The sequence below is a fragment of the Argentina anserina genome, chromosome 7, assembly GCF_933775445.1.
Source record: "Argentina anserina chromosome 7, drPotAnse1.1, whole genome shotgun sequence".
NCBI classification, from domain to species: Eukaryota; Viridiplantae; Streptophyta; class Magnoliopsida; order Rosales; family Rosaceae; genus Argentina; species Argentina anserina.
In genome coordinates this window covers 20733182-20755857 of record NC_065878.1, presented here as the reverse complement: position 1 = coordinate 20755857, position 22676 = coordinate 20733182, and the positions used below count along the sequence as shown (strand labels likewise).

The 22676-nt window shown below is 38.7% G+C and overlaps 6 protein-coding genes across 7 annotated transcripts; 3 read left to right on the top strand and 3 right to left on the bottom strand.

The window, feature by feature from the left end:
* Positions 1-1918: 1918 nt before the first annotated feature.
* On the top strand, positions 1919-3389 carry LOC126802639 (chalcone isomerase-like protein 2). Its single transcript, XM_050530291.1, has 5 exons — positions 1919-1993; positions 2095-2187; positions 2272-2427; positions 2513-2739; positions 3087-3389. Coding segments are annotated over exons 1-5 (639 nt in total). The 5' UTR covers positions 1919-1992; the 3' UTR covers positions 3249-3389.
* A 1736-nt stretch (positions 3390-5125) lies between these two features.
* Positions 5126-6277, bottom strand: LOC126802537 (RING-H2 finger protein ATL74-like). 2 transcript variants are annotated; one of them, XM_050530182.1, is made up of 2 exons: positions 6156-6277; positions 5126-6018 (listed from the first exon to the last, which is right to left on the bottom strand). In XM_050530182.1, the coding sequence occupies exon 2, from the start codon at positions 5783-5785 to the stop codon at positions 5219-5221; it is 567 nt and encodes a 188-aa protein (XP_050386139.1). In that variant the 5' UTR covers positions 5786-6018; positions 6156-6277; the 3' UTR covers positions 5126-5218. The 2 variants fall into 2 exon arrangements, with proteins under 2 accessions (XP_050386139.1, XP_050386138.1); XM_050530181.1 differs by having other exon boundaries at positions 6097-6253.
* A 1112-nt stretch (positions 6278-7389) lies between these two features.
* On the top strand, positions 7390-10125 carry LOC126803901 (transcription factor RF2b). The gene is made up of 4 exons (XM_050531625.1): positions 7390-7987; positions 8527-8659; positions 8926-9010; positions 9364-10125. The coding sequence occupies exons 1-4, from the start codon at positions 7479-7481 to the stop codon at positions 9744-9746; spliced, it is 1110 nt and encodes a 369-aa protein (XP_050387582.1). The 5' UTR covers positions 7390-7478; the 3' UTR covers positions 9747-10125.
* A 3979-nt stretch (positions 10126-14104) lies between these two features.
* Positions 14105-15546, top strand: LOC126803902 (expansin-A10-like). The gene is made up of 3 exons (XM_050531626.1): positions 14105-14302; positions 14450-14762; positions 14879-15546. Exons 1-3 carry the CDS (start codon positions 14158-14160, stop codon positions 15180-15182), a joined length of 762 nt encoding a protein of 253 aa, XP_050387583.1. The 5' UTR covers positions 14105-14157; the 3' UTR covers positions 15183-15546.
* Positions 15547-15914: 368 nt separating this feature from the next.
* Positions 15915-19927, bottom strand: LOC126802357 (mini-chromosome maintenance complex-binding protein). Its single transcript, XM_050529974.1, has 14 exons — positions 19689-19927; positions 19462-19575; positions 19258-19365; positions 18954-19076; positions 18611-18655; positions 18403-18513; positions 18152-18307; positions 17783-17857; positions 17514-17627; positions 17138-17340; positions 16896-17031; positions 16513-16737; positions 16353-16420; positions 15915-16268 (listed from the first exon to the last, which is right to left on the bottom strand). Exons 1-14 carry the CDS (start codon positions 19854-19856, stop codon positions 16154-16156), a joined length of 1761 nt encoding a protein of 586 aa, XP_050385931.1. The 5' UTR covers positions 19857-19927; the 3' UTR covers positions 15915-16153.
* An 895-nt stretch (positions 19928-20822) lies between these two features.
* Positions 20823-21786, bottom strand: LOC126803779 (uncharacterized). The gene is made up of 3 exons (XM_050531519.1): positions 21481-21786; positions 21326-21389; positions 20823-20992 (listed from the first exon to the last, which is right to left on the bottom strand). Exons 1-3 carry the CDS (start codon positions 21784-21786, stop codon positions 20823-20825), a joined length of 540 nt encoding a protein of 179 aa, XP_050387476.1.
* Positions 21787-22676: the final 890 nt, after the last annotated feature.

Here is a 22676-nt window from a genome sequence, read left to right as displayed (position 1 = left end):
ATACGTAGTATATAACCTAGGTTGCACGGAATCGGATACGGGTACGTGGAAGCGAAACGTTTGGAAACGCGGAAGCGTGTTTTTCAAAAAATTTAGGAAGCGGGTACGTTTTGGAAACGTCAAAATAAAAAAAAATTATAAATATATATAAATTATACAAAAAAATAAATATAATAACAAAATTTTAATTTAAGTAATTCAAAATCTCAAATAAAAAAAACATTAAAAAACCTTTATTTTTTGGAAACTCGCGTTTCCAATTCGGAAACTCGCGTTTCCAATTCGGAAACTCGCGTTTCCAATTCAGAAACTCGCGTTTCCACCGCGTTTCCAAAACTCATTTTTCTGGAAACACGTTTCCGAACGTTTCCGGGCGTTTCCGGCGCGTTTCCGGACGTTTCCGGAGTGGTTCCGGAGTGGTTCCGCTTCGGAAGCGGGAAACGTGGGTGTATGCACGTTTCCGTGTTTCCTAGTATATAACTATATATAATCTGTCAAGAACAGCGATAACAAATGTAGTAGATTGGAAATCTCCATACAAAACCTACAAGACACTTCTCCATGGATTGATGTTTCTCCTAGTAAGCCTTCTAGTACAATAACCAACCCAATAAACCAAAAAAGGTTCTTACCTGTGGAGTAAATTTAATTATAAATTTTATAATACATAAATATGTCGATTACTTATGATATATGGACTCATGCTATTGATATTAGAAACGAATTTAGCCACCACCGTTAAAACCGACATTTTGGATACTACATTGAGAAAAAAAATAGAAAGTGACTATAACAAATAAAGTTCGTTAAAGTTCATATAAACATTTAAATTAACAACTCATCTCATGTTCGGTTTATACAAAATTAAAAAGGGAACTTCTATTTATGACACTTGGACTTCCATATTTTTCCTAGATAGTTTTGACTTAATCAATACATATGAAATTACCAAAAAATATATAACAATAAAAATACAAGAAGGAAAATAATTATTTACTTATCTATTATAAAATACAAATGTAGATAATTATCTCTTATATTTATTGCTAGACAATCCAAAATGGGATATCAAATTGTATTAAATGATTTAATTGATTACATTCTTTATTGATAAACATCATTAGTCAAAAATTTAATCTAGTTGATAAACATCAAATTGAATGTGGACGATTTAATGTATAAACTATATAACTATAGAGAATTTATGATAAACTTCGATTTGAGCAAAAAAAAAACTCGTTCATTAGCGGTTATAATATTTCATATACGTTGATGAACAAAACTCATTAATTAGAGATTAAAATATTTCATATATGTTGATGTTACTATAATGAATGAAAAATATAGTTTACCAATTTATTATGAATTTAGAAAATGAGTGGAAGAGTGATCGAATTAATTTGAGAATGTAGTTTGTGTAATTATTATGCATTTTTCGAGTTGTATATAATAAATGAATTTGAAATAGAGTATGAAAGAAATTAATAAATAGTAGTATGATTTGATATATCAAATTTGATAATGGGCATTTTAGGAAAACTTTTGAGGTCTAAATAGTATTTTATGTATTTATAAAAACAAAATAGAGGTCTACTAAGTAAAGAGATATAAATACCGTTTTTGGAGTTATGAATAGAAGTTCCTAATTAAAAATCATAATGTTTAAATACACAACTCAAAATATGTTTACACGAGAATATCACAGTCATTCGTTGGCATTTACATGCAATAAACATTTGGGGATGTTATTGGAATTTGGAGTAAGACTTGAGTTTGGGAAGGTGAGACTTGAGAGTGAGATGATCACAAGCTTGGCAACCTCCTCAACCTACCATCTAGGCCAGGACTGGAAGACCTAAGAGTGTCAGCTGAGTAACACCCACAAGATATATAGACGCTTCAAACATCACCACCACCCTCATTACTCTTCTAGACATCTACTTACATCATCACCATTTCTAATTTGGTAATAGAATCCTCAAGAACACATCTAGTAAGGGTTCTTTTCCTATCAGACATAATGTTCGTTTTGTTCAGTTTTTGTTTTGATTTGTACCAAAACTATTTCTGTTTCTTTATGTTGATGCATTACAGTGGGTGCAGTGGGTGCAGAAGTAGTGTTGGTGGATGAAATCCCTTTCCCTTCAGTGATCACAACCACCAAGCCATTAGCTCTTCTTGGTCATGGTAAGCCCTTTTGTTCCCGTGTCTAATTTCATCAAAGAGATAATGAAAAGTTACTGATGGGTAATTTGGCCTTTTAATTTACAGGGATCACAGACATTGAGATACACTTTCTGCAAATCAAGTTCACAGCAATTGGGGTTTATTTGGACACTGAGATTGTGGGACATCTGCAGAAATGGAAGACAAAGAAAGGAACAGAGCTTGCAGAAGATGATGACTTCTTTGATGCGCTTATTGCTGGTATAATTACACTATCATCTATCAATGATCAATCTGAATTATATCAGAGTACCCTTTTGATCAAATTATGTACCTATACATGCAGCTCCTGTAGAGAAATTCCTAAGGGTTGTGGTGATCAAGGAGATCAAAGGGTCTCAATATGGGGTGCAGCTTGAAAGTTCAGTGAGGGATAGATTGGCAGCTGATGATAAATATGAGGAAGAGGAGGAGGAAGCCTTGGAGAAGATTGTTGAGTTCTTCCAATCAAAATATTTTAAGAAGGATTCCCTCATCACATTTCATTTTCCAGCTACTTCCCCAACAGCTGAGGTAAGAATAAATCAAATGGTAGGAAGTATGTATATGCAAAATCATAACTTTGTTAGTAAATGCTATTATTTATAAAGAGGGCATTATTTATAAATAAATAAAAGACACAGGATTTCTAGAACTATTGATCATGTTAATTTGTTAAACAATATCCAGATTCACGGTCTATGACCATGTAACATGACACTGAATTTGAATGTTATTCGTCAAACGATCGTTTTAAACTAGATTCATATTGGTTTATGAAAATATATATCGACTATATCACGATGTATATTAAAGACCTGTGATATGTCACGGACTTGACAAGGCAGATGATTAACATTTGAGACCATATGTGTCTGCAGATTGTGTTTACTACTGAAGGGAAGGAGGAGTCGAAGATCAAAGTGGAGAATGCAAATGTGGTCGAGATGATCCAGAAATGGTATTTGGGTGGAACAAGAGGGGTGTCTCCTTCAACCATATCCTGCTTGGCTAACACACTTTCTGCTGAATTGGCCAAGTGAACCTCCAGTTAGCCACTGTCGTGTGTGGTTGTAATAGTCCTAATCTAGCTGGTTGCTACGTACTGGTTTTGCGATATGTAATAAATTGATCTTGATATATATAAATGTAGAGCCGTTGGAGTGCCATTTCTTTTGACTGTACGTTGATTGTTAATGCCTTAATGGTAAGAAGAGTTACACAATTACACTTGCATGAAGTTCATCCAAAAGCATTCTCAATGCTTCAATTCCTTATTCAGATATCATCAGGGGGCCGGGGAAGGTAGCCATCATGATGTGTTCTCCCTGGCTATGAGAATGGTAGGTCGGATTAACATAAGCACGTGTCTTAGAACTGTTACACCATTTGAAACATGGTTGCAGACTTGCAGCTTGTGTTGGCATTCTGTTACTACTAATCAAGCTCAACTGCTTAACCATCAAGCCTTATACCGGAAACATGACGTCTAACTTCCCTGGAAAATCTCATTTTTCTTATCAACCTTGGTGTATTTAGCGAGAAATTTTCTAATATTATGGTTAAATCACACAACAACATATAATTTCTCTACTTAACAACTTCATTATCAGTATATCACCACTTAGTTGGATGATTAGTAATTCAGTATCTTGTTTAGTGTAGCACTCATTTGTGTACCCTATTCGTACAATCAAGTACTATTACAACATAGCTAGTGGCACATAACTTGGTGCTGTAATGCCTATTTTTAGTGGACAAATTGTGAGATGATTCTACCGAAAGAAATTGTAGGAATATGACTACCTATACCTCCCCCACAAGAGAAATGATTCCACATTTCCACAAGTTTCACTATAAAATGTCTCTGCTGCAATCTTTGGAATCCAGGACAAATCTGAAAGATAGATACAGATCAATCAGGTTCAAAAGAAAAGAGGGGGATTCGTGGACCAATTGATAATATGATGCTCAATATAATGCCTCCTCTTTACTTAGGGAACATGGCTTGAAGGTAGTGATGCAGGAATCAAATTTCTTATTTTGTGGACCAAAGAAAGGTGGTGGAGATGAAGAACGGAAGGGTTAAAGAGTTTGAGATTCCATTCTTTTGAGCACACAGTGAGAATTCTAGGCCAGGTGCTCCTTTCAATATGCTTCTGCCAGTATTTATCATTTCCCATCGAATCAAATAGAGGAAAAGGAAGGTGCTTGGTGATAAACTTGTAGCTGAACAGTCGGAACAGATCGAAGTACAGAACTTCTTTGTTTATACAGTTATACTTGGCATTGCTGCAAGCAAAAGAGGACGGGAATCTCAGTTGTCGTGTGGAAATTGTACGTAACTTGGTCTTGAATTGGGATTGAAACTATTTCATGGAACTTCCCCCAAAACATAGACTTGACTAATTTAGAGTGATCTAGAGTATCATGCTATCGAGGAGATAATGGGATAATATGTTTGACAAATAAGACCTAGACACGGGCACGAACTAGGATTCAACTCGAGGGAGAGAGAATCATGCATAACATGTATACAGAGATAATTTGGAAGGGAAAGAAATTAGGATACGATAAATTCCTAAATCCGTCACGTAACTTTTATAACATGTACATAAGTTTTGATTTCCTCTAAATTCAAAGACTGCAAGAGACTCATTACATTTCTATATATGTAGATGAGTGGATTGAAGTTTATACTTCAAACTTTTTCCAATTGACATTTTATTGGTAGGATAAGGGATCTTCATCTTCAAGATGAAAAAACTACCTCTATAGCAACATAGAGCAGATAACATTATCCATCATATATGCTGCAATTTTGGCAGCCAATAATAAACATTTAACAACCTCAAAACCTCATTAGGCATATACTATGTATAGCCCATCAGATACATCCCTTATCATAACTACATCAATAATCAAGTAAAAACCACTAACTACCTTTGATTAAAACGTACAAAAGATAGTCAACAACTCTATCCTGCCTAATGTTTAAACACCATGATCAAGATCAACCAGCCTCATCACCAGAAACAGGAACCACCACATCATTCTGTGCTTCTGAAGAATCTGAACTTTGTGGCTGTGGTTCCAGCAATGACTGCCTGCAAGTTGGGCAAGAAGAATGTGACAAGAGCCATGTGTCTATGCACCTCACATGAAAACCATGGTTACACTTTGGCAAAACCCTAACTTTCTGCCCGTCTGAAAATTCCCCAAGGCAAATTGGGCAGTCAGTGGCACTAAAAATTTTAAGCACCCCAGACCCATATGCCACAATGGGAATCTGCCTTAATGTGCTCTTCTTAAGCCCTGTGCCTGCTAACCTTGCTGCAGTCTCATCTGGGGTCTCAAGAGAAAACCTCCTGCTGCATCTGAGGGCACACCTCACTATTGAGTTTAAACCTAATGCACATATCAGGGCACAGATAAGAGCTGCTAGGATGATCACCATGTTGGTGTCGAAATTCGCTTCGTTGGAGTATGCTCCATTATGTGTTCTGCTTTCATTGGCAGGCTGCCCTGGATCGAGAAGGAGGCGATGGGGACGGTGGTAAAGAAGAACAGTGCTTACCATTGATGAATGGTATGATCACTATGATGAAGATGAAAATTTCCAAAAGTTCGTACAGTTTCTTGTTTAGTTGAGCTTATGCAGACAAGCTTGGATTTGGGCTTCTCCAAGGCTTTTTGTCACCAAAAATCGAACCACAAAGGAGATTGAGAGAAGGGAATTCATCTTCCCCATGTACAAAGCTACACAGCTTTCTACTTTTTGCTCCACTTCTAGCTCTTTTTTTATGATCAAGGCTGGAATAGCAGAAAATTAAGAGTGAGGACCTGATATCTGAACATAAACTTGTTGGTAAGGTAAAGGGTGATGAATACCATTATTAATCAAAGACCATGAAGGTTGAAACTTGAAAGGTATTCAACTAATAGATCACCTTAGTTTAAACTGCAAATCTTCAAGACTCCACCTTTCTAACACAAAATTGTGAAAAAGAAGATGGAAGAAGATAAAGTGATGCAGAGAGAGAGAGAGAGAGAGAGAGAGAGAGAGAGAGAGAGAGAGAGAGAGAGAGAGAGGCTATGGAGGTGATTGATAAATATCGTAGTTTATGCAGGTTGTGAGAGATTTATATATGGACAGATATTACAGTGGGAGTCTAGCTTGTGGTATTTGGATTGTGGCTAAGATGGGTGTCTTTTCATTCTAGTGTGCATTATTGTTGAAACGTTACGTGCATACAAAATTAGGGAATAGAATCATGTACAGAAAAAGAAAGGTAATAATTTGAAAAACCAAAACACGAAGTGGGTGAAAAGTCCCTAAGAATTTTAGATTAAGGTACCTGATCCCAATCTAGTAAGAAAAGTTATTCCCAGAACATGTCCTTGTTGGCTTGTTCACTCCTACACTCTTTTATTTAAAAGGGCAAAATAATTGTTTCTCATGTTTAAGCCAATGTTTATCATGATACAAATTCCAATATCATTGAGGTAATGCTACTCTTGTAATAGTTAAGGTACTTTGGTCCCTTTGTAGCTGATCAAAAGGACCCATTTGGTAGTTCAGACCAGTATGTTTGCCAGCACCTAGAAACAGGCAAACATGTTACATTCCTTCCTAAAAATCTTAATCTATTGACATTTCTACTTGATGGTTTAAGACTATTTGTACATTTCAGGCCTAGACGCCTAGTTATTTATTTTTTACACTGTATAACATTCTTGTTTGTTCTTTGGTCTAATCCTTGCAATGTCTACCAAAGGATAAGCCAGGAAATTGCATTAGTGAACATGTCGCTCATGGCCTTAAAACTGACCGGAAAGAACTAACCGGTATTTGTGAGCCAAATGTTGTGAGAGTGGAACCTCATTCCGCTAGTGATATCACATGTGTTTATGGTTCATGTTGCTATATAATTACTTGGATTGTGCCTTCATATGATCATTTTATTGAAATTGTGTGCCTTCATCATCAATGTGACCGATGAAAATTAAATTATGTAGTTAAAATTCAATAACAAATTTATGATTGGGCCTATATTCCTTAACCCGGAAGCCCAAAATCCTTTATCCCAAAACCGCCCCGAGTTGCGGTCAACCCATCCTCAAACGACGTCGTGCCGTCTCCCGCACCTCTCATTTTTCGCTCCCACAAAAGATCACGACTCAACGTAAAACACTCGCACTGTTTAGAAAGAGAGAACACACGAAGCGCGGAGAGAGAGAGAGAGAGACTGTGGGACCCGACCGCGAAAAAAATGCAAGATCCGGCAAACCCGAAACCGGATCCGAACCCGGCGGCCTCACAGGAGTCGCCCACCACCATGACGACGACGACGACGTCGTTTCCAGACCCCACAGCTGCAGCCCCAGCCGGCCTCACCTTCCGCGGCTCCTACCACCGCCGCGCGCAGTCGGAGGTCCAGTTCCGGATCCCCGACGATCTGGATCTGCTCCAGGACCCGTTCGACGGCCCATCCAACAGCTTCGAGGACCTCGCCGGCTCCGAAGACGACCTCTTCTGCACCTACATGGACATCGAGAAGCTCGGATCCAAGCTCGACGACGGATCCAATGCCTCCGCCGGAGGAGGCTCGTCGTCGCAGGCGGATCCCGGCGCCGGAGAGGGAGGAGGTAATAATGCGAGGCCGAGGCACAGGCATAGTAGCTCCATGGACGGCTCCTTGGAGTCGATTGAGGCTAAGAAGGCCATGGCTCCTGAGAAGCTCGCTGAGCTTTGGGCCGTCGATCCCAAACGAGCCAAGAGGTACGTTCTTCTTCTTCCTCTCTCGATCTTTCTATGTCGAAATTCGACTACATTGCCAGCTTGAATTTAGCTCATTAGGTTTGAACATTTTCATGCAAATCAAGCTTAGAGTAAATATCAGATTTTGGAAAGGTTAAGTTAGTTATGATTACTATCTAGCATTACTACCAGTCTAATTACTATCTTTGTTAATGAAGCAATAATTTCTGTTGTTTGGAGACTATTATTCGTACTAGAATTGAGATATTAGTCTGCTGGATTAGAAGTAGATCTGATAATGATAGCCACAACAGCTAATATACTATTCGAAGATTAATTTCTACTCGAGTATATATGACTGAAGATCTATATTCAGTCATGTATTCAATTACACACTTACTGTACTTTAGGTTGACAATGGCTCAAAGCATCCAACTTTCGTTTATTTACTAGTGGTGAAAACTTGCGCTGATGCATGGGAATGTGTTAATGTTTTGTATAAAGTTAGTTGAATGATGTTATTACCACCGTATTTCTTAGCGAGTTGCCAATTGATACAGGATTTTGGCAAATCGACAGTCTGCAGCTAGGTCGAAAGAGAGGAAGGCCCGGTACATATCAGAACTTGAAAGGAAAGTTCAGACCCTTCAAACAGAAGCTACTACTCTTTCTGCACAACTCACTCTATTCCAGGTACTTACTGAAGCGTTCAGCTAGTTTGGCTCATCATCTTATAGTATTGTAGCTCATATATCGCATCGGGCATGGCAATGCTACACGAGAGAGATGGATTACTTTGACAAAACTCGTAGAATTAAGAGTCATCTGTTCTTGACTCACCTTGGTGTGGATATATAGGATTACCCATCTTTCCTACATTTGCCAATGGAAAGTTAAAGATGTAATATTAGTACATAGCTCTCTGTGAGATTTATGTTTATATTGCTGTATCTTTTCAGAGAGATACAACGGGATTATCCTCTGAGAACACGGAGCTTAAGATTCGATTGCAATCTATGGAACAACAAGCTCAGTTACGCGATGGTACGTCTCATGCATACCCACCTTTTATAGTATTCTGATGGCTGCAACTATTCTTATATTTTCCTGTTTTTACAACCGAATGTACCATTATGTAGATACTTGTCGAAGTTGCTTTGTTTATTATCAGTGGTTATTACCAATCGAAGTTATTTACTAGTACAGGATACTAGTGTAATAATACTGTTGAGTCTGAGGTAATAAAGTAGCTGCTAATACACACTTAATGATGTGGTGTCTGTGTCTCTGAGCACATTAGTCTGGTCACTACTGGTTTTAGAACTAGGAAAGATAACCTGTACATTTCCCTACTACCTTCCTTTGAACTTACTTGATCTACTGTTTCCACAAAACAGCTCTGAATGATGCACTGAAGAAAGAACTTGAGAGGCTCAAGATTGCAACTGGAGAAGCACTAACACACACTGACTCATACAACCTTGGCATGCACCATTTTCCATATTCGCAGTCCTCCTTCTTTCCCAGTCAGTCACAGTCTGGGCCACGTGATTCTCAGAACATTCAGCTACCACAGTTTCATCAGTTCCAGTCTAGCCTGCAAGCTCCTCATCAGCCTATGCTTAATGCATCAGCTCAGTCACATGCGTGCTCAGATATGTTGCAGCAAGATTCAATTGGCAGGTTCCAGGGGCTTGACATCAATAACAGAGGAAGTTCTCATCTAGTGAAGCCCGAAGGCTCCTCTATATCTGCTGGAGAAACCAATAGAAGATTCTAATTGCAGGCCTACCCATGGTCACCTTATTTATTGAATTGTTCATAGACTGACCTCAGCCAAAGGTATGGCTTAACCTTTCATTGGACTTTGATTCTTTGAATTGATTGCTCTTGCAATTTTTGGTAGCTGATTTAGGACTGGAGTGTTCGTAGATTCTTCATAGTCCATTTCTTTGGGTTGCTCATGTGGGAATAGAGCATTGTTTCTAATTTCTTGTGATTGAAAGAGATACATTCCACTTTTCATGCCAGGGATCCCTTGTCCCTAACTCTAATGTATTTTTTTTTTCATTTGTTGACCAACGAAAATGTCATGCTGTGGATAATGTGTTGTTCCGTGAAGTGTTGTCTGTGGATAATGTTGTTGTTCTATGAAGTGTTCGCTTTAGTTTGAACCCTACGTTTCTTTTTTAATATATCGTAACTCGCTTTAGCTTTCAGCAATTTTCCAATGAATAGAAATATTGCATTTTGTAAATTCCGGTGGATTAATTAAACAGGACATGATGCCGTGGCTTCCATGAACGAATGAATACTCCTGCAATTTGGCTAATTGCCTGGATACAAGTCGATACTAATTGTCTAATTCGCCCATTTTATCTGTGTAAAGTCTGAGCTCCAATTTTGGCTCTAATTTGTGAGTTGAATGAGGTGTACACCGAAATGAAGGAGATGGGAAACTTACCTGCGGTAGTTCGTCTTCAATAATAATCTCACTTATCTGGTCACTTGCGTTGAATATCATACATCCCGTTACGTTTTCAGTTAATTACGTTTTTCTCCAAAAAGATTTTAGTCGGTAACGTTTTGTCCCGACGATTTCAGTCGATCACATTGGAGGTCATACATCTCCAAAAGCTTTAACGGTGTCAAGTCCTATCTTTGCTGATTATTTTCCTTCCGAATTTAGATGTACGAACCACAAAGGCTCTGCATATAGTGAGAGGAAGAATGCTTACAAATTTGTTCTCTGTTCAATGTTCTTCACTTCCATATGAGTCATCATCTCATCGATGATCAAATCTGCAGCATATCAATCTAGAGATGCCTTAGTCAACTAAACAATGAATAGTTATTCCAAATGTAGGCATTTTCACTCCATGTCACATCTAATATCATTCTATTCGGTGCATACAAAACATGAAAAGCCAGACATAGAAATCATGTCACTGTTACGAAGGGCATAGGGTGCCCTACACTCCCCAAGTTTATCCATTTAGGAGCACATGCCGTGGTTTCGACTCTCAAACCTGTTGGTATGAAACTGTATTAGAAGCTAGAAATACATGTAGGTTCAATGTGTGGCTGCTTCAAGTGACCATGTTATTAACTACCCTATAGAAAATGACCCTTCAAAATGCTCTAACCAATAGCCATATGGTCCATTCTTTGTTTTTCAGAACTATGAACTGCATGCAAAGACTAGCAGGCAACCCTTAGTGAAGGGTACTCTCATGGGTCCTCTGGTAGACAAGATTTCGGATTTATATCCACATGCCCTTTGTGGTTCTCAATTCGAGCTACAGAAACAATGTCCACAAAGGTGGTCTCTGCAACTCTAGGTTCACATATATTGATCAAAAGAGTTATATCTGCCTTTTTTTCATTACAATGAAAGAGATGACACATTCCTGCAGGTAGGGTTCATTTGGCACAAACCATGTAATGCCATCGCAAAACATACAATAAATGATACGAATGTTATGTTCTGATAGTTTTAGTGCTACCCTCCCCAAAGGGAAGAGGACCGACAAACTCTACACATAGGAATCATCAGCTTGTTAGACAAATTAACCAACGTACGTAACAAAGACTTCAGTTGTATCAATGCATATAACTTTCCGGTCTCGATTCTCCATCGAACAGTAGACTCGAGTCTATAGTATCATAGAGAAGAAGTTCAAAGTCTTGTACACATGTTCTAGTTCTAGATATGAAATGTTCATGTTTAATCATTTTTCCTTCAGAACAATTTCCATGAATACAACACAGCAGCCACAAACTTTGACCGAGCACCGATATCAGTTTGGTATGTACGTTTGGACCATCGTCATCCATTTTCTTCTTCATTAATACAGAAATAAGAAGCTATCATGGAAGTGATCGAAATATATGAATATGATACATTGAAGAACCATAAGGATTTAGATTTTAGATATTATCTCCCAAAATATTCCTGTGCAGAAGAGACAGATATGACGATTTTGGTTTTGGGAAATTCCTACTGCGTTTGGCATGGAGCCAAGGAGGTTATATCACCCTCTCTTAAAATAGGAGAGAGCTATAAATATTCCTCTGTTTCTATCTTCCATTTGGCTAAGCAGAAGTCATGGTCTGCAATTTCTCGTTTCCCAGTTTCATCTCTCTGTTTTTAATATCATATCTTAGAAACAGAAGGCATAGATCACCAAATTTATCTGAAAGTGATGCATGGATTTAAGGGACCGCCATGGGCGGGAAATGCATGTGCCCGAACATGGTAGGTCCATCATCGTCGAAATAAAATCCAAGCTTTCTGAGTCTCCCTTCGATCTCCAACTCCCTCTCTATCTCCAAGTAGGTGATACTTGATAGATAAAGAAATCCCCCTATGGCTAATTGAAAAGAATATAATCTTGATTGAGATAATGACATATAACTCATTACCTGCCTCTAACTAACGAGGAGGAGAAGTAACTTTCACTCCTCACCGTTGACATAATTAACTGCAGAGAAGAGAGCTGGTAAAACTAGTTGGTCATCTGAGATCGATGCAGTATAAGAAAGAACAGTAGTTAGAACTCTATGTACGGTTTCGGTGAATTGTTAATCAAATACCAAATTACAAAAAAAGAGGAATTTTTGGTTATAGTAATCATCTCACTTATATTCAACAGAGATAGAGAAGTATACTAATTGCATACATTTGACTAGTATCCTACAGTGCTTAAAAGCAACGAGTTTCTTGAAATACAAGCAAGAGATCTAACAAAGTTGCGAGTGTACGAATATGTTAGCAATGTGTTCGAAGAGTTGGCTTAAGAACTTCATTTGTGAATGCTTGTCTAGAAAGATCGCACCTGTAAAGAGGCGAGCTTTCATTATAAAGAAGCTTTATAGTAACCTCGATGATACATTGCACAGTCAACAAGTAACATGCCAATGATATTTTAATTCTTTACAAATCGTCGTATTGAAGGTAACAAACGTGTAAGAGTGATGCTATAGAAACCCTAATTTTTTTTTTCAGTTGACAATCACTCTACCCATTCAACTAGGAATTTGTTTAATCCTCCAATTTGTCTCGAACGTTTTCGTTTTTTAATTTCAACCGACAAACTATTCTCGAAATATTTCTACCTCTTTGGCCTTTTGCTAAAGTTTGATGACTCGTTAATCATTTAAATTATGTTCATAACTTATAACAAGAAATTAAATTCACTTGTTTAATTAATTTGACTCATGTCTAGCGAACAAGCATATTTACAGATTCTCAATCTTTGTAGATGCTAACAATGATCCAAACTCACACGTGGAACTGATATAGTTCATGATTCTCAATCTTCTCCTTAGAGATGTTAATGATTCTCATGTCGGATTTACTAGAAGATCCTCTGCAGAACAATCTTCAGTAATTCATTGCATCACATTCTTTCTTCTCGGGTTTCTATGGTGAATAAGTTTGCTTCATTGCTTGAGGGAGAGGGTAACTAAAAGTGGAACTACATCTAGGTCAACAGGGTTTCCGCTAACAAATGGTAACACTTCATTTTTTAACCAAAGGGTAACTAATACATCGCGAGTAGGCATTAGATGTTCTTGATATATATAGACAATAATCATAATACGATCTTATTTTCTTGAGCGTGCAATATGATCAGTCCAAGGTAGTATCTAAGATGAAGATCGGACTTGCCCACCAAATTGGACTTATGTGAAGCTAAACAACCCCAACCGAAGGGTATAATAAAGTTGGTGGCTTATCTTATCTGCGTAATTTCAGGCAAAACTAAATGGAAGAAGGAAAACACCCAATTTCACACGTACTAACCATTGAAATCATATGAACAAAAATAATGGCATAAACTACTTGTTTGTTGAAGATAAAATATATGAAAAGTTGCATGTGCACGTAGGGTCCTTGAATTTTGCAGTTGGTAGTCTAACTGGAACATTTCCATGTGCACCATTGATTCTTACGAAAACTGACCTGAAAATGTGAATCTGTTTCTGTGGCTTTGGCTCTTTTCCTCTTGAGCTCAACTTCGCTCACTCTGCCTTGTCTCTTTCTGGTTCTTAAAACCCACCACCTCCTTTGCCCTGTGGCCTTTTCATTTCCTATATAAGCAAACACCAGTTCCCCTTATTCTATATCACCTCTAGTGTCAATACTCAATACTACTCTCCACCTTTCTTCTCCTTCTTCTCACACAATGGCTTTTACCTCATGCTTGGCTATCACTCTTCTGGTCTCTGCCCTCAACCTCTGCATCAGAGGCACCTTTGCTGACTACGGAGGCGGTTGGGTTGGTGGCCATGCCACTTTTTATGGAGGTGGTGATGCATCCGGCACAATGGGTGAGTCTAATTTTTTACTTTGATGGTTAAAAGTTAAAAACTTTAGTGTGTGCGTGTAAAACCCAAAATGCACAAAAGGGTAAACTTTTGCGAGTAGCTAATGAGTTCAGTGTGAGTAATTGGTATTGTTTTTATTGGGTCTTGCAGGAGGTGCTTGTGGATATGGAAACTTGTACAGCCAAGGTTATGGAACCAACACTGCAGCACTGAGCACAGCTCTGTTCAACAACGGCTTGAGCTGCGGGTCTTGTTACGAAATGCGATGTGACAATGACCCTAAGTGGTGCCTTCCCGGAAGCATCATCGTCACCGCCACCAACTTCTGCCCTCCCAACCTTGCTCAGTCCAATGACAATGGTGGCTGGTGCAACCCTCCCCTCCAGCACTTCGATTTGGCTGAGCCTGCCTTCTTGCAAATTGCTCAGTACCGCGCCGGCATCGTCCCTGTCTCATTCAGAAGGTAAAAAAAAAAAACCGATAAGCACACTTTTGAAAATGAGTTTACTTGGTAGACAGTGTGACGTGTTATTTAACATGAGAATATGGTCTAACGTGTTTATGGCGATTGTTTTGCAGGGTTGCTTGTGTGAAAAAGGGAGGAATAAGATTCACAATCAATGGACACTCCTACTTCAACTTGGTTTTGATCACCAACGTTGGAGGAGCAGGAGATGTGCACTCGGTTTCGATCAAGGGCTCAAAGACTGGTTGGCAATCCATGTCAAGGAACTGGGGGCAGAACTGGCAGAGCAACAACTACCTCAACGGACAGGCCCTATCTTTTCAGGTCACAACCAGCGACGGTAGGACTGTGACAGCCAACAACGTTGCCCCTGGTAACTGGCAGTTTGGTCAAACATTTTCCGGCGGTCAATTCTAGAGTTTTACCAAGTTACCATTTGGGTCTCTAAAGCAAAAATGATGGATTGTATGTGATAATGTGATTGGGAAAGGGGAGGATGAGGTTTCTCAGGGTAGATTAGGGAGAGGCAACGCCACAGTGGGCGTCTATTGCTGAGGTGGCTCATTGGCACCCGCTAGTTAGGCCTATATAATGGTATAAAATATATATAGTGGAAATTGTGAGTTTATGGTTTTCTAGAGACAGCAATTTTCCATTTGATGATGCATTTTGCTTGAAGCAAGGAAATGCGATTAGTATATTTGAAGGATTGTTAACCCAGTTTTGGGGCAGCTCTTTTGTTCTGTCACCTTAATCAAATACTTGGTTGATTTCTCAGTAATTTTTCCATTTTAGTCTTTACTCTTTCTAAGTAATTTTTTATGTACTATGTGACCTCATACTTATCCAGGCAATAAGATGAAAGACCAACTGAAGTAACCAAGAAGGAATGAAATATAAATTCCTAACTTTGGTGTAAAATTAGCAGGCAGCATATTAGATCATATGGCACATCATTCGACATTTCGACTACAAAAGCCTAACTTGGAAGATTGAAGACCTGAAGTGTACAGCCAGTCATTGGCTAGAGCTTACACCACTACAACAGTAACATATAGCAGAAACTTAACTATGCTTACACTCAAGCTTCCCTTAACCTCCAATTCTCTCTTTAGACCGTAATTTAGTCAGTAATTTTCACTTTCTATGTGACCTCACACTTATCCCAGAAATGAAATGAAATGAAAGACTAAGAAAATCTGAAAGGAAAACAATCAGTATTTACAGAGTGAACACAATTAAGGTTCTGAACTTTGGTGTAAAATTGGCAGGGAGCATATTAGATTAGAGGGCACATCATTTGATTACCAAAGCATCTGAACTTGACGTGCAGCCAGTTATGGCTATAATTTACACCAGTAACATAAAGCAGTAACTAAACTTTACTTTTACTTAAGCCTCTCTTTTCTTAACCTCTCCAGTTCCTTAACCATCTGCCAATGTTCCATTGATAGGCTGGTTTCACCGAAACTCATAGACAATAGTCGGGCCATTGTCAGCATTCTGCAAGCAAGGAAACTTTAGATGATTAACAGCGCTTGTTTTTGAATAAGAAAGAACAATTGGGAAAGTTTTCTGGTCTCTAACCTGCTGAAGTCTTGGGTGCCCATACTCCTATCTGCTTGCTTGGCTTCAACCAAGTCATTTTCTATCACCTGTAAGGTATGAATTCAGAACTCACAGCATCAATGACAGCAGCGTCAAGCGAGATAATTTTGATGTTTCATAAGACCATGCATGTTCGTACCTTCTGCATTTCTGGCTCAATAGAATGTGGCAGAGATCTGATAGTTGCCAAGTACGATCTCCAAGCCCCCAGAGCTTCTGCAGTGGCTTCAAAGGAATCCACTGAAGAAGGTTGGATAGGTAACACCATGTCAGCTGGCAAGATGTTTGATTTGCCTTCAGAAAGAACAAGCAATTGGACATCAGCTTCCATGTCCAACTTATAGTACTGAAATTCATATTCCACCTGAAAGTTGAAGCAAAGAAGTCCTTAGTACGATCTCATGAAGCAGAACACTGGTAGAAATTCCACAGGCATTTTTCAACAGAAGGGATGAAGCCATGCTGAGTTTGATTTAAAATATATAGCACAATAGCTACAGCATATACATAAGAAAGAATCACCTTTTGCATTTCCATTAGAATTTTAAGCAATCTTGCATTTTCAACTCCAACAGAGTTGAGAGTCCCAGCTTCCAACCGGGTCTCATCAAAGATCAAGTGTGAACCCTCAGCCAGCTGCAGAGCTCCAGTGATCAGTCTGGAACAACATGAAAAGTTAGAAACTATAATTTCAATATACAACTTAAATTTTAAAAGGAAAAACAGCATCAAAGAAATATTAAACTTGTTCAGAAGTCTGATACCTGTTTGTCTCATAATCTTTTTTTGGCGCAAGAGAAGCATTGTTAAGATAATCCACCGTCAGGGGTATACACTGTGTGAAAGGTAAAAGATTTTTGATAGCAAGGAGAAGCCGAGGGCCAAACACAGGTACACTTTCTTTGTTGAAACCATTGAGATTTAGAGAAAGCTTTCCCACAGCAACAGTGCCAACTCTCGAATACACCTGAAGAATAAGCATAAGTATTATATTTAAAGGAGATGAATAAAGCTACAGAAACAGCTAGAGTTTAAGAGATGAATAATATAAATGAATGAATGACAAGTGATCTTGATTGTGCAAGAAAAAAAAAGTTTCACCATGTTGATCCAACACTGACAATTCTGACTTGAGCTTACCGTGGACAAAAGATGCAAGAGCAGGAATTGAGCAGCTACACCATCATCACCAAGAACAGCTGTAAGATGCCTCAACAGAGCATTTCTAATCTCTTTCACCACATTGGGCTTTACCTTCAAGGTGATAAAGTAACACCATATTAAACACTACCAAAACAGAAAGGATAAAATGACATGTGATAATATTTACAAATCCCAGAACACCAGAAAGGTAAGGCATATCAATCATTCCTGTGTGAATTGATATGTGACTAGAGCTTGGAATTTACCTCCAGTGTGGGAGAGCTGGGGAGGAAGTCTACAACTGTAAGCTTTCTGTGGGTGAGACAATGGACACGTGGTACCTGCAACAAGGAAAGAATATGAACAAAACATATTATAGGGGAAAATGTACTTATAATCTAACAAAACTAACACCAGATTGTAACTAGCAGGGTGTGAAAATCAAGTTGGTGGTTTAAAACACCAGCCTATGGAAATACATATTTGGCTACCAATTTTATGATTCATAAATGCTGCTTGTATATATATTGTAAAATTACTCAATTTGTCACCGCGCACAAGTTTCATGCAACAATTCACTTAGGTTCCCACATTTACAGAGTGATACAAGTAAATGTGCTTATACAAAGATGTACCATATTAGGGGGCAACTGAACCGAGACATCTTCACTAAAACCATTAGCAACCTCGTCATCATCATTTTCCACTTTAAACTCTGGATCAAAAGTGAACACTCCAACAAACTCAAAAACCTCATTTAGCTTCATGTCAGACTCTGGACAATCATATATCTGATCAAAATTATAATACAATATCATCAGTTTTCTAAAAATAAATGAGAAACAATCCCAGTTTATTATATTTTTGAAGTAATTGTAGAAGGTACCTTAACAAGACAGGGAAGTGAATCCTTGTTAACATCAGGCAGCAAACTCATACTAGAGCTGGTGCCCACAATGTTCAACTCCTGAGACTGGGAATGGTGTACATCCTCTTTCTGGAAAGGGAAGAAAATTGAAGAAATATTATTTCAAAATCAAAGATATTATTAATTATAAAAGACAAATATTTAATCAAAAGTGACTCCTACTTACCAGTCTTTTGGTACATGGAGATCCTTGAATTGCCTCATCTGAGACCTGCCAGTTATATGCAATATGTCAAGGCCAAAACAATGTACGAACAATTTGTGCTAAACCTAACTAAATTATGACATTTAAATCTACATTGACATCAAACAAGGTTCCCACTTTTCTGTATTTTAAATGAACAGTTTCCTACTCATTTTGGCAAGTGAAGCAATCCTAAATGTAGAGAAAATCTGCTTTCACCTGCTCTAAAGCCTAGAAAAGAAACATAAAGAGGTTTTGAACTGTATTTGGGGTATCACTAAACTGTAAGTTAACTAAACACAGATTATTAGGGGATAAAAATTACATCAAAATCCATGTTATCAGTCGACCCATCCAATCTCAGGCGCTTCTCTCCATGTTGAGATGTCGAAGCCATACTTCTATAAAGCACCGCCGGAGATTCAGCCCATGAATTCAGCCCCGGAACCTAACCAAGCAAACAAAACACCAATCCAATACGAATCAGAACTTCACATAACAAGTCACAGCCTTAAAACCTCATATCCTCACATCCAAACTAAAAATGCCAATCATCGCAATTCCACTTAATAGAAAAAAAAAACGAAACTTTACACAAAAACTGAGCAATAAGTTCATAGAGAACTCACCGGAACACAGTAGAGCATACGCCGTTCCCAAATCCGAGTATCAGAACAAGAATCAATAGGGTATTGAGCCACATCCACAAACTTGTTAGTCCTCCAAACCGACCCATCCTTCAAACCACCACAACACTTTTGGATTCAGTACTGCACAAATCACCTCTCTAATGCCTATTTCAACACAAATTAAATGAAAGGGCATGAAATTACCTTATAAGCACCAACATAGAGCTCATTTCCCAACATATCTTGCACCATTCCGCGAAACCGGACCAGAGTATTGGGCTGAATCCATTTGATAGTCGAAGAATTCAAAGTCGGAACCTAAAACAACCAATAATGAAATCAAAATCACACATTTGACCTATAGAAACATGAGTTAGGGTTTTCGATTGAAGACGATGGATATTAGGTCAAAATTGTTTAGGGGATTCGACCTGAGAGAGGGCGCCGTCGTCGAAGAGAAAGGCGCGGAAGAGATCGACGGCGCCCCAGTCGCGGCCGGCGAAGGAGGCCGGGTCGGATCCGGAAGAGACGGCCTTTTCGAAAGTGGATCGGACGGCGCCGAGAGGGTTGGCTAGACAGTCGTACGCTACACCCACCATAGCTGATTCTTCTCTCTCTCTCTCTCTCTCTCTCTCTCTCTCTCTCTGAAAATCGATGATTTAAGTGGAGTGGTTGGGTTTTCCCGCTAAAATCCGTTCGCTCCCGCCAGTTTTGTGCCTAGGGTTTTACGAGAGAGAGAGAACGGGGTCCTGGGGCTCCGTTTAATAATTTGGGCCTCCATGATCTTTTACATGGCCCATCAAGACATTTGGCGACTCAGTCGTCGCAAATATCATGACATTGCGTTGCTTAAGCTTATTACGAAAAATTGTGTACCATAAAACTTCAAGCAGCGGATTCCGACTTTTTTTTTTTTTTTGAAATAGTTTCACGTTACATTAACTAGACGGGGCTAGGCGGGCATTAAAAGGGTGCAAGGGCAGCAAGGCGGCTTAGACCGGAATTAGAAGTATGCTAGGCGGGTGCTAAATGGGCGTAAGGCGGGCTGGAGTTTCATTTGCTTCACTTCTATCAAAACCAAAGGGAATCTAATCAAACTCAAATTTGACATTGGCAAGGGTGTAACCAAGAACCGCATCATAACTTAACTCAAATATAATTGAATGATTGTTATTCATACAAATTCATATCATAAATTTATAGGAGACTTATCTAATATGAACACTGAACACAAAAGTTAATTACTACAACTACATAAATACAATATGTCTATAAGTCAAGAAGTTGTTGAGTTAACACTAAATTGTTGAGCTAACAACTTAAGCATACAATTGTGACTTTGACTTTTCCACTCAAATTTATGGGTTACATAGCAATTCCAAATTTCTAATGCGAGGCCCGGAAATTTCATCAGAACTCACAAATTTCATTCGAAAACTCTAATAATGCTATTTTCTTTCATTATATGTAAAAATGCTGATATCTGATAGACTGATACAATGCTAACTGTGCTGTCTGTGCACCAATGAACGTTTGGTCCAAACATTTGATATACTCTTCATCGATCAACTTGAGAAAAGTCTGGTAAAGAAGTTGCCAGATTTCGGTTTCCCCAAACAGGCCACATGAACGTATCTTCCAAGCTTGTCAACTTGCCTTGGCTCGCCGCCGGTGTCCTTCCTGCACACCTTGCACGTTTTGTCGACCCACCCTTCTTCCACATATTGTCCATCCACTAATCACAGGTGAAAGGAAATGATCACCAAATTAGTCAGGGAAATCACTAAAACATTGAAAACCATGATATTTGAAAAGGTCGACCTGTTGTCTAAGCTAATATGCTAGTCAACATCTTCCTCAATTTCATCTTCGAACAGAAATAAACTTGAATGTAACTTGGTGCTTTTAGTGCTTATTTTTTTGGTACTTTGCATTTGAAGTTTGGAACCATGACATGCATATATACGCTCTGCATATAGTTCTTCTATAGGCCACGTAAGCGAGAAACCGATCAAGAACATTCAGTGTTCGTTAATTAGCAACATAATTTTCAGTGTCATGAACATACCTTCAACATAGGATTTAAAGAAATCCTTGTAAGTGCCTCCAATTTTTCTTCTGAGAGCGGCATACTACACCAAATATGACAATACTCCACTTAGCAATTCCACACACAAAAACAACGGATTTGAGATTCATCGAAATCAGTTTAACATCACGTACCTGTTCTCTTGACATCTTTTCTCCAGACTTGGTGGCCTGTCTTGCATCTTCGAGAAGTAGGGCGTCTTCTTCAGACCTGGTCTGAGAAAAATCAAGCGCTTCTGTCACACTGCTAAACAGTGACTGCTTCGTTTTCTTTGGCTCTTCGTCATCTCCCTTCCCACCCTTCTCGGTTTTGGCCAAAACTCTGAACTGGGACTTCTTGCTGAGCTTGAAGTTGGATTTAGATAAACTCTCCGCAGCTCCGAAATTTGATAGTAAGTTTCCATGTGGAGGTGTCACAGGAAGTGTTCTTAGGACTCCCATGTCTGCTTTACTTTGAGATTCTGATTCTGCAACTTCGGAAGCTTATTGCTCCTTATATTTTGGATGTGAGGGTGTCTGCGTTTGGCCTATTTGGACCACTGAGAAACGGCCACGTGTATAGATATATTGAAATTGAAACCTGGTGGTCAGTGTAATAGTACGTGGCCAATTATCATAGCAGTCATTTGGTTTCTCTAAAGTCTGAAGAACAAGTATGTGATGGTAATGGAATTTGAAAACGATGGCCGGTGAGCCTGAGCCTCCAATTATCAATGGTCATGATTCATGAGCTTTTAGATACTGGAAGTGTACGTGCGCTACCTCAATCTGCTCTTGTGTTTAGCAACGCTGAGGTGCTAATCGTGTGTCGTGACACTCATTTTCATCACTACTAGGTCTTATCCGAATAAGTACAAATGGAATGTGTTTGGGATCTTTAACAACTTCGAACCATACTGAACTGTGAGCGATTTTATAACCACACACACAACTAGCGAGCTAGTTTATTTGCCAGTAATGAGCGAATGATATCAATTGAATTCTATTTACTGAAAATTTGGAAAGTGCCTGGTGGAATTGTATCAATGATCAGTAGTCTCCTTAAATTCTGAACACATAGCTAGATAGCCGCTAATTTCAATTACTCAAAGCAGCGCAAAATGCAGGTCAAGATATGGCCGCAACCAAATTTTTACGTACATTCCTCATTAGAACAGGAAAGATCACTTGCATTATTCTCCTATTGTGATTGGAAACACATGATTTTCTAGGCTCATTACAAATTTGGAATGAGGCTAGTGGCTAACATGTTTGTTATTCCTCTAATAATAGGGACATCTTTATCCATACTATTAGGAACAAAAAGAATATCAAAACCGATTAATCATGGT